Here is a 21,423-nt window from a genome sequence, read left to right on the forward strand (position 1 = left end):
TAATGATCCCTAGTTCCAGATGATTGCTTGGCTTGCATCTTCAAGGAGATGGGGTCCAGCAACTGCAACGAGTGCTTACTGCTGTGCAAGAGATCACACATAGTGGGAAGGTCTCACATTCATTGTGGGAATTCATGCTCCCAATGGCTGCTTGTTTGTTATTATTTTATTTGCACATTGCAGTGCGGCAATTGGTTAGAATGTTTCCACATAGCATCATGCCCTTTCAAGAACTGGCAACATCATTCCAAGCACACCAAGTAAACATCTCCTAGAGCCTAGAGGTATCAGTGGTTTCAACTCATGCCTTTGCATTAGCTAATACAAATTGTATACACGTTTCATTATGGTTCAACACTTTGTACAGAATACATGTTTCATTATGGTTCAACACTCTGTACAGAACAACTTCTCAGTATCATTAAATAACAAGAAACATATTTCATGACGGCTTAGCATCTAACTTTCCTCTATCATACATCACTAAACAACAAGAAACAAAGTATTGAAAATCCCTCTATGATACACATAATTCCTCTGCAAAAGAATTGATGGCTCAATTGTCTCCCTTATAGGCTAATCATTTAGTAAAAATAGATCACTTTGCAAACAAGCTCTTATTTGCACTGTTAGATTTGGCTAGACGATGGACTGTGTTTTCTGAGTTCAGGCTACTTTCTGCATGACTGCTGCTGTGATAATCCTCTAACATATATGTACCCATAGCCTTCATTTCTTGTTCATCACACAACTCATTCTGACAGCCGTTGTTACAAGCTCCAGTTCCCATTGTGTCTTGATTTGCAGCATGTGGTGGTGACAGCTTGAACTCTTTTGCAATCGCAACATCTATCCATTGTTGCATTCTTTCTATGTTTTGCTGCACTCGTGTCATGCGCTGTTGTACTACTTCCTCTGCTTGTTTTCCATATTGTGGCACTAGTTCCTTGATAAGGTACCCAAAAACAGCTGCAATGAGCCCTGTAAGTTGGCATCACAGACCAGGAAAAGCTTGAGATTAAAGCCAGGAATTATTGCAGCTGGAAGTAGCTTGAGATTCCATTCAAAGATGCACATACCAATCAGTCCGATAACTTGTGACGTATTTGATGCAAAATATAGCATGCATAAGCAGAGTCCAATCGGGATTGATGTCATTGCTGAATCGTTAGCCAACAAGGAAAAAAGAACATCATATCTTTCCTGAAACATAATGAAACTTCTTTGCGAGAAAGAATCAGCATGACTTGAAGTGATTCACGTAACTCATAAGTCAAGCAATGGGAAACAACTCGAAACAGTTATAACCTCTACTGGATTATATGATGTCACTATGGAGGTATTTTTCAATAGGCCCTCATTTCTCTCCTTGTTTCATATGGGCAATTACATATGTTTCTACATTCCATTGACAAACAAATGACATGAAAGCATGCAGGGCTATACAAGCACCTATACAGTTGGAAAATGGCATGTCCTCAAGTTCTGTGGCACTTCTCAGCCCAAAACAAATAGGAAATACAACTTTGATGATCATCATTCAGACTGTATAAGCAGAATAGTTCCTCATAAATTGGGTCTTCCTTTTGACACTACCTGGTTTTGTGTTTCGGTTAAAAGTTATGTTTGACCTGGTGTGCTTGACTTGAGTAACCTGTCTAAGAGTTGTATTTTTCTTTTCCAAGGAAACAAAATTTGATTTAGACACTCGATGACAGATCCCAGATTACCACTTACCTCCTCATGATGTGCTCTGAGTCACTTCATAATCTCTATATATGATCTCTGTCCAGGTCGTGGTAGTGCTCTACAACCTGCTACAGATTTGTGTAGAAATACAAGGCAGTGATGCTAGAGACAAGCTCCTGCATGTGACAATCTGACACTCAAACTCTGCTGAACGGTGGTCCTCTATCTGTAAGCTATACCACTGTTCCCCAGGCTGCAATATCTCTCTATGTGCACCTTCCAGTATTCTCACAATTCTGTAGGAAAAGAAATTATATTCTTTGATGAGCACTGCATATCTAATTAATTCACTTTCTTTCACTTTGAAATCACAGGATATTTAGATAGAACATTGCATTAAGAGCTGGACACTAGTGAGTTGGTTACCATCACAATGAGCTACCGCCCTTATCCTTTGTCTGCTGCAGCCAACATACTCTACCAAGTCAACCCCCTCCCAAGTAAGTCTGATATCCTCCTCAACACCAGTAAAGAGGTTCCTCATTTCTAGTGCTTCTTGCTGCTTGGCTGTCTCAGAAGTCTTAATACTTTTCCTGTGCTCGTGTGTTTTTGGTTTAGGCTTATTGGGTGAGAAATAGTGTACATAGAGCTTCTCGGGTCTGTCTAGCATGTAGTTGTCCACAATAGATAGAGAAAATGATGTCCAATCTTGTCTGAACTCATCCAATAAAAAAATTTAAATATTAGGTGTGAAACCAACCTTCCTTCTTGGAAAAGGTGGTAATTCCATGATTAATCACTTAATTACAGCAATCAGCAAATGAAGATAACTTAAAATGCACAAATTACCTTAATAATATTGGACATTGAAAACACTATTGGCCTCGAAAACCGGTGCCCCTTTCGGTACTTCTTTAACTTGATTGCTAATAGAATGAGTACAAGCTAAGATTTACAATCTCCTTCGCTGTTCGAAAAGCCTCTTTGCTGTAGCAACAATCAGTAATCAATTTGGGCCAATTGCTCCTTGATTTTTCACCCAGGACTTGCACAAATGGAACCTTCAACTGGCCAAATGTTGCCCCAAATTACAATCAATGGGCTGGCATCTGAATTCCCTAACAATTACTTAAATTTCAGGTACCGAATTCAGTGTACAATGCCTTCACCAATTGGCTTGATTCCTGAGGTGGCTATCAAACCCAAATTTCTGCAGAAATTTAGGGTTTACAGCAGAGATCTCTCTGCTGTCCACCAAATTAAGCTGAGATCTGCTCAAAATGGCTGAGATCTCCTGAGAATGGGTAGGACAAGGTGAGAGAAAGTCAAGATGAGAGAGAAATCTGATTTTCTTCACAAGAAAACCCTAAATTCTGCCTGCTGCTTGCTTCAGCCTGCATTTAATGCAGTCACCTACTGCCAGACATCTCCGAAATGATGCCACCTGATCAACAATGCTGTTGCCAGTCCTTGGAAGGTGACTCCTTGCTGTCCCCCGCCTGCTAAGGCCCCCAGATGGCTATCTTCTACAGCAAATTGTTCTCTCATCAGAAAATGGACAAAAAACTCTCTCTTTGTCTCTCTCTTTTTTTTTTCTTTTCGTAATGGATGTTATATTTATAAAGTACTAAACAACAAAAGAGTTACAAAAGTCATGGCAAAGACGCAGAGGAAATTGCCATATGCCAGGGAAGTAAGTCCTCCCGAGGGAGTAAGTTAGAGTGCCGAATGAGATCTATCTGCCAATGCAAGAGACCTTTAAGCCTCGCAATATGTCCGTGAACATTAGAGGCTGAACCAAAAAGAAAAGCATTCCGAATGGTCCAATTGTCCAGCAACCCCAGTATCTAAGAAAGTGAAACAAGACCTTCATATGGGACTGTGCCAGTGTGGGGTATTTGGGCCGTACAAAAACCCAATAAAAAGGGCTTAGCAAGAAACCAACCACTGCTCGCTAAACCGCTGACAAGAGTGACCAGATTTTCTTAGCGAGAGGGCGAGAAATAAATTGATGACGGGCCGATTCCACATTGGTGGTGCAAAAGAAACAATTGCCGTTGGAGATTTGACGCTTGGAAAGGGCTGAAGCAAGAGGAAGACCACCAATCATCACCCTCCAAAGAAAGACCGTGCATTTGAAAGGTGTCTTGTTTAACCAGCTCTCCATGACAGTTGCCTTCCACCATGACCGAGATTTACGCAATCCCCATACAGTATTAGCTTTAGTGACCAGCCATTGATGATCTTTAATCAGAAGATGATACATCTGGTTAGCTGAGGCCTTTTCCAAATTCAACCGACCTGCAAGATCCCAGTCCTGCCAGGGACGATCTGAAACAAGGGCAGGAAAGGGTTGTCTGCTCTGGAGCACCAGCAAAAGTTGTTCCCATAAATCACGGTATCCACGAGGGATCCTGAAAAGCCTCTTGGCTGTACGAAACGATATCAACACATTGTGACTGGCAAGGGTGGCATCTGCAATTGAAGTCAAGCCCAAACGTGCCATGCGGTTAAATTTTGGTCTGAGCTCATGTTTGCCTTCCCAAGAAAGTAATCGCGAGGCTGCCAACAATTCCAGTTGAAAAGAGTTAGTATCTAAGCGGTCCTCCGTTGGATGCCACTGAGCTTTCTGGAGAACCAATTTCTAGGAACATACCAAATGAGCAAGCAGGGATGAAGAAGGACTAGAAAACCGAGAGTCTGCATTAAGAACATGCCACCAGGAGCTCCGAATTTGGGTATTACCATGCACAAGCCCGTGATCCTGAAGAAAATAACGGGCTATAAAGACCCACGGGTGATGATCCAAGCACATGGCACGAAAAAGAGACCAACGAAGTGCCAACATATGAGTTTCGACATCCAAAATAGCCCCACCACCCATGCGTTTGGGGGTACATGCATGCGACCAAGAAATCCATGAAATGCCTGTATGCAAGGAGTCCTTCTTCCATAACATGAAACGAATGTACTGAGTAAGAGCATTCAATGTAGTAGTAGTCCAAGGCAGCAATGGCAAGAAATATGTGAGCATTGGCAACATAATTGTCTGAGCCACTTTGAGGCGAACATGGAAGGGCCAAGCCTGCGACTTCCAATACTCTAGTAGTTGCTTTGGCGGAACATCAACACCCAAAGGGTACCCAAGATGCCTAACAATGGAACCACGGGGAACAACCATTCCCTGCCAGTCCAATGACTGCAAATTTGACTCCGTGCAACTGAGAATGGGTGATTTCAAAGCATTGATATGAAGACCAGAAGTATGACCAAAGAGAGTCCAAACATCTAGTGCTTTGCGAAGATTATCCTTGTCCGCACGCAAAATCATAAAGCTGTCATCAGCCAAGGATTGACTAATGAAGTGCTGTCCTAAAGGAAGAGACAATCCAGCCAACTGAGTAGAAGCTGCCATATGAGATAACATCGAAAGAACTGGATGAGTCGCAAGGGAAAAAAAGAGAGGACTCAAAGGGCAACCCTGTCTCATAGAGCGTGCAAGGACAAATGGTTCGGTAACACCACCATTTAGCATAACTCATGAAGAAGCTGCAGCACTAATGGTGTAGATCAGACAAGACATCCAAGTACCAAAGCCCATAGTAGACATACGTTCTGCAATGAAAGACCAGTCTAAATAATCAAAAGCCTTTTCCAGGTCCAATTGAATCAATACCACCTCTGATTAGAGTGCCTTGCATAGTCAATAGCCATTTGCACATTTAAGACATTATGCAGAATGTTTCGGCCCTTAATGAAACCATATTGAAGAGGATGCACAATGGCAGGAAGATGCTTATGGAGCCGATTCGCCATCACTTTGGAAAAGATTTTATACATCAAACCCATCAAAGAAATTGGTCGCCAATGTTTCAGCATTGACGGCGAAGGAACTTTTGGAAGCAGTTTGATAAGACCTTCTTTCCATGAGGAAGACATGAACCCCGTTTCCCAAACCTGCTGAAACATAGCCGTCAATGGTTTCACCAGTTGGGTAGCAAAAACCTCAAAGAATTCATTGGTGAGACCATCCCAACCGGGACTTGTATCCTTGGGCAAGTGTAACAAAATATCCATAACCTCCGCCTCACAAATATCTGTCTCCAAAGTAGTTGGCATGTCATGTGGAACCTGATTGCGGACCAAATCATAGAAAACTGAGCGGGCATGAGTAACTTGGTCAGAAGGTGAAGGAGTAAAACCAAGAAGGTCTAGAAAATAATTCCTGCACATATTCATAGTAGTCTGAGGATCAATGACCATTTAACCTTCTGCATCCTGGAGTCTAGTCATATTCTCTCGAGCAGGAGATGGATGTAAAGCTCGAAAGAAATTATGAGTCTGACAAGCACTATCTTGCAAATTCTTAGTCAAATTTTGCAATTTAGCCTGCTGATAAGATTTCAAGTGAAACTCTTTAATAAGATCAGCCAAACGCATAGCCAGTGCAGCAAAAATACATCATCTGGAGTCTCCACCGGTAGAGAACGAACCAAAGCCAGTAATTCCTCTCTCTCTCTCTCTATCTTTTTTTTTCCGTAATGGATGTTATATTTATAAAGTACTAAACAACAATAAAATTACAAAAGTCATGGCAAAGATGCAGAGGAAATTGCCATATGCCAGGGAAGTAAGTCCTCCCAAGGGAGTAAGTCAGAGTGCCGAATGAGATCTACCTGCCAATGCAAGAGACCTTTAAGCCTTGCAATATGTCCCTGAACATTAGAGGCTAAATAAAAAAGAAAAGCATTCCGAATGGTCCAATTGTGCCAGCAGCCCCAGTATCTAAGAAAGTGAAACAAGATCTTCATATGCGACTGTGCCGATGTGGGGTATTTGGGACGTACAAAAACCCAATCGAAAGGGCTTAGCGAGAAACCAACCACTGCGCGCCAAACCGCTGACAAGAGTGATCAGATTTTCTTAGCGAGAGGGCAAGAAATAAATTGGTGACGGGCCGATTCCACACTGGTGGTGCAAAAGAAACAATTGCCGTTGGAGATTCGACGCTTGGAAAGGGCTGAAGCAAGAGGAAGACCACCAATCATCACCCTCCAAAGAAAGACCTTGCATTTGAAAGGTGTCTTGTTCAACCAGCCCTCCATGACAGTTGCCTTCCACCATGACTGAGATTTACGCAATTTCCATACAGAATTAGCTTTAGTGACCAGCCATTGATGATCTTTAATCAGAAGATGATACACCTGGTTAGCTGAGGCTTTTTCCAAATTCAGCCGACCTGCAAGGTCCCAGTCCTGCCAGGGACGATCCAAAGCAAGGGTAGGAAAGGGTTGTCTGCTCTGGAGCACCAGCAAAAGCTGTTTCCATAAATCACGGTATCCACGAGGGATCCTAAAAAGCCTCCTGTACGAAACGATATCAACACATTGCGACTGGCAAGGGTGGCATTTGCAACTGAAGTCAAGCCCAAACGTGCCATGCGGTTAAATTTTGGTCTGAGCTCATGTTTGCCTTCCCAAGAAAGTAATCGCGAGGTTGCCAACAATTCCAATTGAAAAGAGTTAGTATCCAAGCAGTCCTTCGTTGGATGCCACCGATCCTTCTGGAGAACCAATTTCCAGGAGCAGACCAAATGAGCAAGCAGGGATGAAGAAGGACTAGAAAACCGAGAGTTTGCATTAAGAACATGCCACCAGGAGCTCCGAATTTGAGTATTACCATGCACAAGCCCGTGATTCTCAAGAAAGTAACAGGCTATAAAGACCCACGGGTGATGATCCAAGCACATGGCACGAAAGAGAGACCAACGAAGTGCCAGCATATGAGTTTCGGCATCCAAAATAGCCCCACCACTCATGCGTTTGGGGGTACATGCATGCGACCAAGAAATCCATGAAATGCCTGTATGCAAGGAGTCCTTCTTCCATAACATGAAACGAATGTACTGAGTAAGAGCATTCAATGTAGTAGTAGTCCAAGGCAGCAATGGCAAGAAATATGTGAGCATTGGCAACATAATTGTCTGAGCCACTTTGAGGCGAACATGGAAGGGCCAAGCCTGCGACTTCCAATATAGAAACTTAGCTGTCAGTTTCTATGAAATCCACTCTAGTAGTTGCTTTGGCGGAACATCAACACCCAAAGGGTACCCAAGATGCCTAACAATGGAACCACGGGGAACAACCATTCCCTGCCAGTCCAATGACTATAAATCTGACTCCGTGCAACGAAGAATGGATGATTTCAAAGCATTGATATGAAGACCTAAGCATGACCAAAGAGAGTCCAAACATCTAATGCTTTGCGAAGATTATCCTTGTTCGCACACAAAATCATAAAGCTGTCATCAGCCAAGGATTGACTAATGAAGTGCTCTCCAAAAGGAAGAGACAATCTAGCCAATTGAGTAGAAGCTGCCATATGAGATAACATCGAAAGAACCAGACGAGTTGCAAGGGCAAAGAAGAGAGGAATCAAAGGGCAACCCTGTCTCACAGAGCGTGCAAGAACAAATGGCTCGGTAACACCACCATTTAGCATAACTCACGAAGAAGCCGTAGCACTAATGGTGTAGATCAAACGAGACATCCGAGTACCAAAGCCCATAGTAAACATAAGTTCTGCAATGAAGGACCGGTCTAAATAATCAAAAGCCTTTTCTAGGTCCAATTTAATCAATACCACCTCCTGATTAGAGTGCCTTGCATAGTCAATAGCCATTTGCACATTTAAGATATTATGCAGAATGTTTTGGCCCTTAATGAAACCATATTGAAGAGGATGCACAATGGTAGGAAGATGCTTATGGAGCCGATTCACCATCACTTTGGAAAAGATTTTATACATCGAGCCCATCAAAGAAATTTGTCACCAATGTTTCAACATTGACGGAGAAGGAACTTTTGGAAGCAATTTGATAAGACCTTCTTTCCATGAGAAAGGCATGAACCCCGTTTTCCAAACCTGCTAAAACATAGCCGTCAATGGTTTCACCAGTTGGGTAGCAAAAACCTCAAAGAATTCATTGGTGAGGCTATCCCAACCGAGACTTTTATCCTTGGGCAAGTGTAACAAAACATCCATAACCTCCGCCTCACAAATATCTGTCTTCAAAGTAGTTTGCATGTCATGTGGAACCTGGTTGCGGACCAAATCATAGAGCGTGCATGAGTAACTTGGTCAGAAGATGAAGAAGTAGAACCAAGAAGGTCTAGAATTGGGAAAGGAATAATTTTGACAGGGTGAGAGACTTGACCGAACGCTTGGCAGTGGCAGAATGCGAAAGGGTGCTTGTAGAAGCCAGGGTTGAAGCTGCCGAAATAACTACTAAAACACAGTGGCAGGCCTTCCTCAACACGGTACTCCATGTCACACAAGCTGAGGGTGATGATCTAGTGGAAAAGGTGAAAAGAACGTTGGAGCTGACCACCCGAGCTCTAAGATATGGTCTTCAAGAGCGGGAGCTCTCAATGAGTACAGGGATCACTAAGGAGCAACAATTCCACTACTTACGCTGTACGGGCCTTTCCACTGCTGAGCTCAAGGAGCTAGGATTTGAGGAGCATGAACAGCCATCACCACCACCGCCAGTCATCCCATCTGTGGTTGAGCGACATGTCGAAGAGGGTCCGGATTTCGAGCAAGGTGATGAAGAAGAGCAACAAAGAATGCTGAGTCCGCCTCAACCCGATCTCCCACAGGAAGAACCTGTAGATGCCCATCTGCCTGAGCGTATAGTTGCAGCAAGGAGGAGAAGACAAGAATTAGCTGAGGAGGCCCAACGCCGAGCACGCACAATTCCAAGACAACTTCTTGAAGAGCCCATGCCACTGAGAGGTGATGCACATCCTGTAGACTGGCCCCAGGAGTTGGTCATCTGGCGTCAGCGAGAGTTCCAAAAAAGGCCGTTTGAGCTCTCATTTGCTTTCCCACGCTCTCTGGACTGGGCCCTACCTCTAGGAGTCTTAGCCAAGATCAAGGATCTGGCTAATGAACTTGCAAATAAGTGGATTAAAGAGAGGAGCCTGATAATAACTAGGTGGCGACAAGAACCACAGGATTACTGGGAAGATAAGGTCAATCTGGTTCCCAAAACCGTCCAAGGTTACGAGGCACAACCGAAATGGAGGAGGAGGATTTGGGACACCAATTTTGATGCATGGACCGCCTTTTGCAGTTTACTCCCCGAAGAGCGCAATGATTCTATCTACATGCCCTACCCCCGTAGACATGGAGTGGACTATGATAGAGACTTGCATGGGGATTACGACTTCCCAAAAATATATAATGTAAATGCTAGGAGCCTTGAGGAATGCTTAGTGTTTAGGTTAGAAGATATACTTCCTTCTATAAATCATTTCCTTGCAGACTTCTCTTCCTGCCCAGATCCAACGTTTTTGACCACTTGTAATTACCTCCGACTTATCAAATTCCTGCTACTCCAAAAACCCACAGTAGAGGAAGCCCATCTCCCCCCATTTTTCTTTGATATCAATGTGACATTAATGTGACATTAAAAGTGATATTTAATGTCACATTAAGGTCATAAATATGGAATGTGACATTAAAAGTGACATTTAATGTCACATTAAGGTAAATCTAGGGGAACATGCACGAGAATGACCGTCCGGGCTCTTGGGCGCCCGAACGGGGGCGAAAGTTTGATGGACCAGGCGTGATGTGACTCGTCACGAAAAGTAATCGCTGGAGTCGTTGGTCATAAGAGACGTCGATAATAATCGACGGGTCGTGAAGAAAACGGGTCGTGAAGAAAAACGAAAGCCAGAAGCGCCCCGTCTCGTCGCGTGAGAATCGACGGGCCGTGAAGGAAAATAAAAGGGGAGAAGAGAAGCGCCACGTCACGTAAGTGACATTTCTTTTGGGAGAAACGACTGATGTAAGGACTCGTTTCTGGTCCGTCGACTGGCGAAAGGCAAAAAGGGGATTTCGTTTCTGGTCAACGCCTGCACAACGAACCAGAACCAGCGCGAGATAACACGATTCTGTTTCTGGTCAATAAAAGAAGAGGCATCAGCTGCATCAGTCGTGAGGCATCAGGCGTGAGACAATTGCTGTGAAACAGACAGAAAAATATCATACACGACTGAAGCCACAGTCTGCCATTAAAAATCAGGGAAGTACTTTATCTTGTATGCAAATTTCTTATTTTTGCTTTCCAATTCCAGTGTATTAATGGCAGAAAAAGGGAAAGAAAGGGTAATGGAAAGTTCTAGTTCAGGGGATCAACCTATGGTAGATCCCCATGAACCAGACATACAAGAAGAACAATGGGAAGAATTTTTTGCCACGCGAGAGCAATTTGATGATCTTACTGCTCGTGTGCAAACTCAGGGGGTTCAAATGGAATTTTTAACCCAAACACTTACTGAAATAAAATCTCAATTAACTTTATTGTTGGAAAGAGATAAAAATAAGATAGAAACCTCGGATGTCCCATCTTCATCGAAAGATTTAGATGTGACTATGCGAGATCCTAAAGAATCCCAAACTTACCATAAATTGAGGGATAATCCGGTTTTAAAGGATATGAAACCACCTCAATTTTACGGGGAGGAAAAAGATAGGAATAAAGATACAATCTTTAATTTCCTCCAAAAATGGGAAGATTTACATAAATTAAAAAATACCCTACCACATCTCCAAGCACTGGAGGCCAGTTTAACTTTGGGGCCCAAAGCATATAAGTGGTGGCGAACTTTAAAGGAGGCGAATAAAATACCTGAAACTTGGGCTCAATTTGAATCCGTCTTTTTAAAAGAATTTCTTCCTGAAAATGAAATGGAAAGAAATTGGGAAGATTGGGATTATGTCAGACAAAAGGGACGACCCCTACTGACATATCTGGAGGAATATCGTGAGATAATCCTCAAATTGGAAGGAATTGATGAATTCCAAAAAACAAGAGGATTCATTAGGGGACTGGATAAAGCCTGTAAAAAGGAAGTAAAATGGAGTTTACCTAAGACGCTTGAAGAGGCAATTAAATTTGCATTAATCTATGAAGATAGTACGCATCCAGGTACACTCACTAGTCCCACTGATACGGAGCCCAAGTCTAAGGAATTGGAAATCTCAAAATTTGTGGGCAAATTTAAAAGAAAAATGCCATTTTTCAAGGGTAGAAAACAACCTTTTGAAAAGAAACCATATATGAGGCCAAAGTTAAGTCCTGATGACTTTGATAAGGCCAAAAAAGAAAAATTGTGTTTTAATTGCCTATCCCCTAACCATGCTGCTTGGAATTGCCCTCAAAAGAAAAAGGGGGAAGATAAAGGAAAAGATAAGGACAAGGGCAAGGGAAAAGAAAAACAAATCCATGTAGTGCAGACCTTAGAATTAAAGGGCCATGAAAAGTATAAATCTTTAGAGGTCTTGCACATGGATGTACAACATAAGTGTTGTATGTCAACTTCTATGTGGCAGCCTACTTTTGGGCCACATGATTTACTTAGAGTACATGGATTGATAGCTGGAAAACGGGTTAGAGTCATGATTGATGACTCTGCCACACATAATTTTATAAATTATGCACTTGTCAAAAAATTGAAACTTCCCCAACAAAACAGTGAGCATCAATATGTTGTTCGTATGATGCAAGGCCAAGACAATAAAATATGGGATACAATGGTATCCAATTTGGAAATCGAGATTCAAGGATATAAAGATAAGCTTGATTTCCAAATAATGAACATGGAAAGAGCTGATATTGCTCTAGGGAGGGAGTGGCTATGGGGATTGGAACCATCCTTAAAACGTAGCTATCACCATAATACACTGGAATTTGAAAGGGATGGTAAGACTTTTGTCATTCAAGGTGAACATGAAGTATCTGATAATCCTTTGCTGTGTTCTACTGAAGTTCAGAAGCTGATAAAGAAGGAAGTTTGTGAGGTATATATGTTATGGTCTCTTCCTGTACAGAATACTTTTACTTTCTGTAATATAAAGCAATAATTTTCTTATGTTTGTGAGTTGAATGTTAATAATGAATTGAACAGTTTGTTAGATGATTTTAATAGACGAACGAGGAATACTATTTATCAAGAATGTTTGGTTAAGTGGAAAGATTGTTCAGAAGAAAGCTCAACATGGGAGCGAGTAAGTACTTTAAAGAAAAGGTTTCCCGATTTACAGCTAGACCTTCCAACTATCGTTTTCGAGGACGAAACCGATTCTTAAGGGGAAGGAAATGTGACATTAATGTGACATTAAAAGTGATATTTAATGTCACATTAAGGTCATAAATATGGAATGTGACATTAAAAGTGACATTTAATGTCACATTAAGGTAAATCTAGGGGAACATGCACGAGAATGACCGTCCGGGCTCTTGGGCGCCCGAACGGGGTTAAGGGGAGCCTAGAGAGTAAGGGAGTCCAGGAATAGTAGGACTTCAGGAAGTTGACGGCTGGCAAAGGAATCCGTGGGGAGGGCCAGCACATATCTAGGCGTGGTTGGGAGGTGAAGGATACTCGTGCTTTCATCGTTTTGAGTTTTGGGACTCTCCGTCATCTATCATTGGATCAGTCTCTCCATCATCTATCAATCAACCTAGGAATAGATAGTAGAGCTATGACTAGGTTAATGATGCGGGCTACTCTCCTTCCTTCCTTCTATCTAGAGCTCTTAGAAAATATGAGTGACACCCGCTTCACAAGGTGTAATCACCCTTTCTTGTCAACCACTCCTCTGAGAGCTAAGGCCGATATTAAAGAATACCTACAAAGTCGCGCATTCTTATCCCAATGCCTGTGACCGCCCCGTGATTAAATGGGTGTGATATGCCTTGACAATTGTACTTCCTCTCTCATTCTCAAAAAAAAAGAAAAGAAAAGAAAAGAAAAGAAAAATAAAGCAAAGAGAGAAAAGCCACAAGGAAACAAAGACAAGGTGACTGGAGAGAAAGACAAGAGCAAAAAATGGCAAAGCTGAAAGATGAATCTACTACTAAGCAAGTTAACAAGGAGAACACTTCACATGTGCTTGCAGTCTCCCTTCATTGTTATTGTGCACCACACTCACTGCATCTAGGGTTCTCCCTAGCCCCTTTCCCCACTTCACACTTAGGGCACATCAAGGGCAGGACTTTCAGACCTGTCACCCTAAGTTTTGCACCGCACCTCCAACGACGCACGAGCTGGGTCCTCAAGTGTGGGACATTACCAAGGGCTTGCCTAAGGTTAGACCCATCTCCCAGTTCCACTGGCATGGGCACCATGCACTACACAGTGAGATAGACACACCCCCTAGGAAGTGCACAACTTTTTTTGCAGGTTATGTTCGTGTTTTAAGAACTGGCTGCTTGGCTGAAGAAGATCATCCACTACATCCTCCAATGACAAGGAATTTTTCCATGAGTTGGACATGACTCCATTATTGCAACTTCAGGAGCTTCGCTGCGAAGGTTTAAATGGCTCAACAGATTTCATGTTGCCAATCATCCGCCTACTGATGGCTGCCATGACTGAACCAAATCAAGCAGAAGGAAAACCCAGTGATGGATCTGCCATTGGCTTAGATTTTGGAACCTCATCTCCCAAAGATGCATGCCTACCGCCTCAAGATCTACGGATCGCTTATTGATTCCACAAGCCTGAAGATTTTCAATGCAAGGTTCAAGATCTTCAGCTCAGCACTGAAGATCTTGAAATCAAACCTGAAGATCTTGAAATCAAACCTGAAGTTCTTGAAATCAAAGTTGAAGATCTTCAAATCGAAGACAAGGATCCTCAGGGTAACAAGATCTTCAAAACAAAGACAAAGATCTTTCATGCGAAGACAAAGCAAACCTTTGTCAAGATAGAGTTCAGGGGGGTTTCTCCAGGATAAATCCCTCCAACACCATTCTCCTAAGGGATTGCTTATTGATCAAGCGTTTCTGTTGACCAAAGGATAACCGGCTACCTATTTTCCACCAGCCAATTGGAACCTCTAGCAGAATGGGAGCCACAACTGTGTGTGAAATCCCGAGCATTTTCATGAAGTCTAAAGCACGCCGGAATCTCTCCTGGTCATCGTCATCAAACTCCATCACCTCTCATTCACAAGCATCAGTGTCATCTACCCACCAGTTCCACCTAGCAACAGCATCATCTATCCCACTACTTCCCACCACAGTGCCATGGGACTGGCACTTGGCTAGGAGGGGGGTAATGTTTACCGTAGCACAGAGGAGCGGGAAATGGAAAAAAGAATGTTTACCGCAGCACAAAGGAGCGGGAAATGGAAAAAAGGAAATAGCAAAAGGCGCAGGACAAAAGGAAGAAAAAGGCGCCTTAACCGGTAACCAGACCCTGAAAAAATTAAAAGCATGGGCACGACCCTCAGGAAGTCTTAGAGTCGCCCAAGGAAAGTAAAAGAGTAAGAAGTGCACCATTAAGTGTGAAAGCGCTCCCGAATCCTTGTAAAAGAGCGCCAGGCTCACTCCTGTGCAAATTGTATGCATTAGTTGGGAATAGGATAGATTAGAACGGTGGGAAATGAGAAATGGACTTAGGCTAATGGCCGGCCATGTAAAAAAGGGGATGACCGCCCATGAAAAGTAGGGCATGTATATAAAGTTCAGAAAGTGAATGAGAAGATCATTCTTGTGTGTGGCCAAAGCTTCTTCTTCTTCTTCTCTTGTTTCTTGCCTTCTTGCTTGTGCTTGAGAGAGGGATTGAGATAGTGTGAGGGAGTGAGGGAGTGATTGTGTGAGAGTGAGGGATCTTGGAGAAGAAGCTCTCCATCTTCTCTCTTCATCTTCCCCTCCTCTCTTCTCTTCTCTTGTCTCACGCGTGGCTATGGAGGATGAAGCTCATGGGAGAGGGATTGAGGTTGCTTGAGCTTGCCTCAAGGATCGTGGAGCTACCGGTGTGCAAGTAAGAGGAGGGTACTCGATCGAGCAACAAGGTAAGCTCACTACACCCATAAGGTAGGCATTGCGCGTTGGCTATGTAAGAGGTAGCCATGGTCGCTCGGTTCGAAACACTTGAGCAATAAGTGGTCCGTAGGTCTCGGGGTAGAGCTTGTAGCTCCCCTTCACTGTAGAAGAAGGGTGTAGCCATGACTAGAGATCTTGCTTAAGTATGGCAAGAGCAAACGCATTCCACACACGGCTTTCCGGAGCGTCCATCACCGAATACTCTGATGTGGATTGTGAAGAATCAACACACATATTAAAATCCCCCATCAAAAAACCCCGTCTGCCAAGTGACAAAGAGGTCTGCAAAGTATTCCAAAGATCCCGGCGGGATAAAGGGTCATTTGGAGCATAGAGGCCAAGCAACCATAAGATCTCTCCTTCAAATAAAACTGCAATCACCACAAAACGACCATGTACATCATTTTTTATAAGAACAGGCTGATATTTCTCATGTACAATCATAAGCACACCAGAATAGTGCTTGGCATGTGTCCCTGCATAAAACAAGCGAAACCCATGGCAATCCACAACTTTTCTTGCTTCACCATGACTCTTGTGCTCAACAGCACACAAGACATCCCACTGATTCTCATGCAATACAGTCCACATGGCATGTTGCTTATTGCGAGAACAAATGCCTCGCACATTCCACGTGGCTATCTTCATGTGTATTCAAAAAAGAAAATCAGGAACGAGGCAAAGCTTGCCTCGATTTAACCTTTTCTCCTAGAATGTCAAGGACTCCCTCATCCAAAAAATCAGCTAACACGGCAAAAGAGTTCTGACGGCCAGATTTAGAGGTAGATGGTATATCCACTGTCTTGGGGATGGAATGGGGATAACGACGATCCCATGGGGTAATCACGTTACCTCTAGCATCAAAAGCCAACTTAGCAGGTGGGCCCTTTGGACCATCCGTATATACTTTCCTAGTAGGCTGATTCCGAGGAGCAGAAGAAACCATAGCATGAGCAGTGTGCTCTGAAGACAACATTTCTTTCCTGCGCATATAAGTATGCAAGGAATCTTGTGAAGCATTAGGCACAATATCCGCCATGCCAGCATCAAACCTTTTACCTTTTTTTGCACGTACATCTACCCAGTCATTGCCACGGGAATCCAAACCCGAAACATGTTGTTTACCTTTATCCAAAACTTTGGGTGGCTGGGTTGCATCCTGCGATAGAGCATCAAGCACCATATCTTCCATGGGCGGCAAAACATGCTTAGCATCTGAAGTCGGTTGCTTTATTGGGCATTCGGCCATAAAATGCCCCAATTTTCCACACGAGAAACAATGCCCTGCAAAGTTACCCCATTTCAAACGAAAGTGCAACGGATGCATGCCAGAGCAATTAAGACGTAACCAAGCAGGCCTTTTCCGAGCAGTGTCCCATAACATGCAAAAACTGTTATGATTCATGGCCCTTAGGCTCGGGGGGACCAGAACAGTGTCCACAACGGCCATGGCATCCTTTAACAGTGGCCAATAGATAGCCGGACAGTTTTCCACTTCAACCCACACTGGGCATTCACTTTGAAGCAGGCGCTGAAAATCAGCCATTGGGCACCATGGCACAACATGAATCAAATGACGATCAAAGAACAATGGCAGTTTAGACAATAGATCAGCATGATTCTTCTCAGATTTCAACAGCACCTCATAAAAGCCTCGGGGCCCAACGAAAATCTCTCAACACACTCCCCTTGTAGTAGACCTTGCAGCCATTGGCGAATATGGAAAAGCACTGGGATCCTACCAGTGAAGAAGAGTATAACAACACGTTCATAAAACTCTGAGAATGAGTGCAAGACATTTTTCGGGTCCACAGTGGCTTCTAGAACATCTTCAGTTCCAGAGTCAAAAAATGCTTCATGATTATGTTGAACATAATCGCCAAGCAGAGTATTGGCAAACTCCAACAAATGCTCCCAGTCAACATCCTGAGAATCCACAGAATCAGAAGCAACCTGAGCATAAGAACGTTCCTGATGATCCATTGTCTCTTCCGAAGTATGCTTGGTGCGTAGGCTAGAAGTCAAGACAAGGGGGCATCTCCTCTATACAAGGAACCATATCCTCTGGTTCCTCTGTATCAGAATCCGGACCAAGGGCTGCCACCGTTTGGTCGATAAAGGCCATATCCAGACCAACCATATTGTATCACCACTTGTGCAGGTCAAATGCAGAGCCAGGAGCTCACGGAAAGGCAGAAACAACACAGGCCTCTCTCTCTCTCTCTCTCATGAGCCGCGCACCAAATTGTGGCTTTTTGACACCCTGGTTACACCCACAGTCCTATATGGGGCAGCTATTTGGGGTCCGAGTCTCTTTCACACGAGGAGACAGCCTTTGGGAGACTAGGATGGACCAGAGAAGGAATACTATGACGGGTGGGAGCATATGGAAAGACCACCGGTCATGATGATCTCACGTATGATACGAGCGAAGAGCTCGACCTCACATGAGATTATCAGAGCTAAGTTGGGAGCATCACCCATGGTGGCTGAGGCCTTGGTCCAGGCAGTGACTTTCATACATAGACTATGGGAGCTCCCCCAAGATAGATACCCATGGCTAGCCCTGGCCTCTTCTAGACAACTAGCAGCAGATGGTGACAGACATTGTAGGTATGCTCAGATGAGTACATGGATGAGTCTACATGGGCTGCAGATTGACAGACTACCCCCCTTTGACTATAGCGTGGATTTCCCTACACTTGACCTAAGCCGATCAGATCTAAACCATGTGATCAGAGTAGACACACTGAAGTTAGATACGGAGAAGACCTGGATCTAACCCCCCTCCCCCCATGGCACGAGGATGGCGCACTACCAGACCCACTTCCTTCAGGTATTTGAGGATGGTTTCATCACCCGACCCAATTACATGGACACACAGCTGCCTCATGGACTACGCACAGTTATTGGTCAGATCCACACCTCATCCCACCACTTGAGGATTGAGACACACAGATGGGAGGGTATACAGACAGAAGAACGCATATGCCCACTATGCGACAGAGAGCCAGAGTCAGAGGAACACTACATCTGCCGATGCATTGTATATTATGATATACGAGGTAGATACCACTGTCTGTTTCGAGAGGGTTTTGGACCCTTGAGACGGATCATGCAGTTTGAGGATCAGAGATGCTTGGGATTCTTCCTCTTGGAGCTCTAGAGGCGTAGCGCAACAACTCTACAGAGTAGGAGGCCTCCACAGCTCGGTTCACATAGACAGAGAGCAGTCACTGACTTTTTCACTGATACACGACAGAATATGGCAGATACCACTACTACTACCACACAGCCTACAGGAGTACATCATCATTGGACCTCATCTTCTGTAGGTGTCCCTTTGGATAGAGCAATGGCACTTAGCCAGTCTAGGCGCCCACGTCCACCTGGACGAAGGCCTAGACATCCACACCATAGACAAATTAAAGCCATCATTGAGCGCCATAGGAGACAGATGCCGAGACGCCTCAGCCATGCAGAGATACACCTCCTTAGAGGACAAACATCTCATTGATGGAGAGTTTTCCTTTTCTACTTTCACTTTTAGATCATTGACATGTTTCCCTTTTATAGGAGACTATTTCATTTTTTCAGTCTTATAGGCATTTTTTTCATCTTTTCTCGTTCCAGATGAGAAACACACCATCATTGTATATATTGCTTTGGTCTCATAGGCCACATTGGCCTTTTAGAGACGCTAATATACTCTCTCTCTCTCTCTCTCTCTCTCTCTCTCTCTCTCTCTTTCTCTCTCTCTCTCTCTCTCTACAGCACTTCAGCAGCCTACGCTTTCCCACACACTACATCGTCAGATAAACCTCCATGAGGTAATGCCCCACAGAATGGCTGGTATGATGATGAGTGCAGAGAGACACGAGCACGTTTTCAGCAAGAGGTGGCACTTGGCATATGTACACATAAGCATGCTCGAACACTCTTTAGACGATTGGTACGCAAAAAGAAGCGGGAATACCTGAGCATACTAGAAACAGAAATGTATTCCATGTTCTTGGGACAGGACAGCAAGAGAGCATGGAAAAAGATGCATGAGAACCAACCACCCTTACAGATTACTAGACTAGATGATTGGCACGGATATGCTTGCACACTCTATGATGTTCCTAGCCAAGAGCCTATGCCACCCCCCTCAACCTCAAGTCCAGAAAATTGCAGATTTTTCACAGAAAAAAAAGTGAGGAATGCCATATGGAAACTGAAAAATGGAAAAGCCCAAGATCATGATGGTTTAGTAGCTGAACACTTTGCGCATGCTTGTGATATCTTGGCACCAACGCTGGCCCACATCTTTAATAGGGCAGTTTGTGAGGGATTTCCAACCTGTTGGTCAGACCATATTATTGTGCCGCTCTTTAAGAGTGGAGACCCCGCGCTACCTAGTAACTATTGAACTATCATGATTGGACACATGCTGGCCAAAATATATGGCTCTATCGTGGAACAAGCATTGAGTGAATGGGCCGAGATGCATGGCCTTAGATCAAAAGGCCAGGCTGGCTTCAGGAGGGGATATACAACTCTAGACCATATCTTTACATTGAGGGCAATCATCGAAGAAGCCAAGGCATTCAAGAAAAAGATCTACAGCTGTTTTGTGGACTTTCGCAAGGCCTTTGACACACTGCCACGTGCTAGACTCATGAGAAGAATGCAAAACATTGATGTGCCTGTAGAGATATAGTGGAGTCTCTATGCCTTGTATGAGACAGTGACAGGAAGAGTACGAACACCTGAGGGCATCTCAGATATAGTCAATAGCACCATTGGGGTGAAACAAGGCTGTCCACTTTCACCGACACTATTTGGATTGTACAAAGATGAAATTTCAGAATATGTGGACAGGACTGGTGGAGCCGGAGCCAACCTAGCTGGAGTGCTGATACCATTACTACTTTATGCCAACGATATTGTACTTATATCTAACTCACCTGAGGGACTAAATAGACACTTGGATGCATTATCAGCTTTTTGCAGAGATAGAGATCTTAAGGTGAACCTTGGGAAAACTAAAGTTATGGTATTTAACACTTCAGCTGCTTGGGTGACAAGAGTTGAGCACCAGTTTACTTTTGATGGAGAGCCAGTGGAGATGGTTAGGCAGTATGTCTATTTGGGGGTCACATTGAAGGGACCACAGTTCTCTTGGAGAGAGACATCAGAGGCTCGTTTGGCAAAAGCATATGCAGCCTTAGGTGCATTGGAGAGGCAATGTGCTCATATACAATTTCATGAGCCGCGCACCAAATTGTGGCTTTTTGACACCCTGGTTACACCCACACTCCTATATGGGGCAGCTATTTGGGGTCTGAGTCTCTTTCACACGAGGAGATAGCCTTTGGGAGACCAGGATGAACCAGAGATGGATGTCAAACAAATCACTGTCATCATGTAAGGACAGCTTGAGTCCAGTCTCCATTGGTGTGTTAACTGGCTTGCAATCCTGTAAGCCAAACCTCTCAAGGAGTCTACCAATATATCTGGACTATGACAACCCAATGCCTCTAGCATCATGAATGAACTGAATGCCCAAATAGTAGTGCAAAGGCCCCAAATATGACATTTCAAAAGTTTGCTGCAAATTTTATTTGAATGCTGAAATTTGATCAGCATATGTCCGTGTGAGTAGAAGATCATCTACATAAAGACATATGACCAGCAAGGATTCCCCCTCTTTGAATATGTAAAGAGTAGACTATGGTGAGCTATTAACGAACCCTTGGCTGAGTAAAAAGGCATCAATTTTTGCATACCAAGCTCGGGGAGCTTGCTTTAAACCATACAAAGCCTCTTTTAGCTTACATACCAAGTGT

The 21,423-nt window shown here is 43.7% G+C and overlaps 1 protein-coding gene across 2 annotated transcripts in view; it reads right to left on the reverse strand.

The window, feature by feature from the left end:
- Positions 1-455: 455 nt before the first annotated feature.
- Positions 456-21,423, reverse strand: part of LOC148042002 (putative polyamine transporter At1g31820) — a 142,236-nt gene continuing 121,268 nt past the window's right edge. For both annotated transcript variants that reach the window (XM_087688981.1, XM_087688977.1), the window contains exons 8-9: positions 1,080-1,160; positions 456-981 (exon numbers count right to left, since the gene is read on the reverse strand). In XM_087688981.1, coding sequence (XP_087545107.1) covers positions 599-981; positions 1,080-1,160 — 464 coding nt within the window. In that variant the 3' untranslated portion in view covers positions 456-598. The remainder of the gene's footprint in view (positions 982-1,079; positions 1,161-21,423) is intronic.

The sequence above is a fragment of the Lygodium microphyllum genome, chromosome 1 (assembly GCF_053477565.2).
Source record: "Lygodium microphyllum isolate KBCC chromosome 1, Lygodium_microphyllum_v1.1.10, whole genome shotgun sequence".
NCBI lineage: Eukaryota > Viridiplantae > Streptophyta > Polypodiopsida > Schizaeales > Lygodiaceae > Lygodium > Lygodium microphyllum.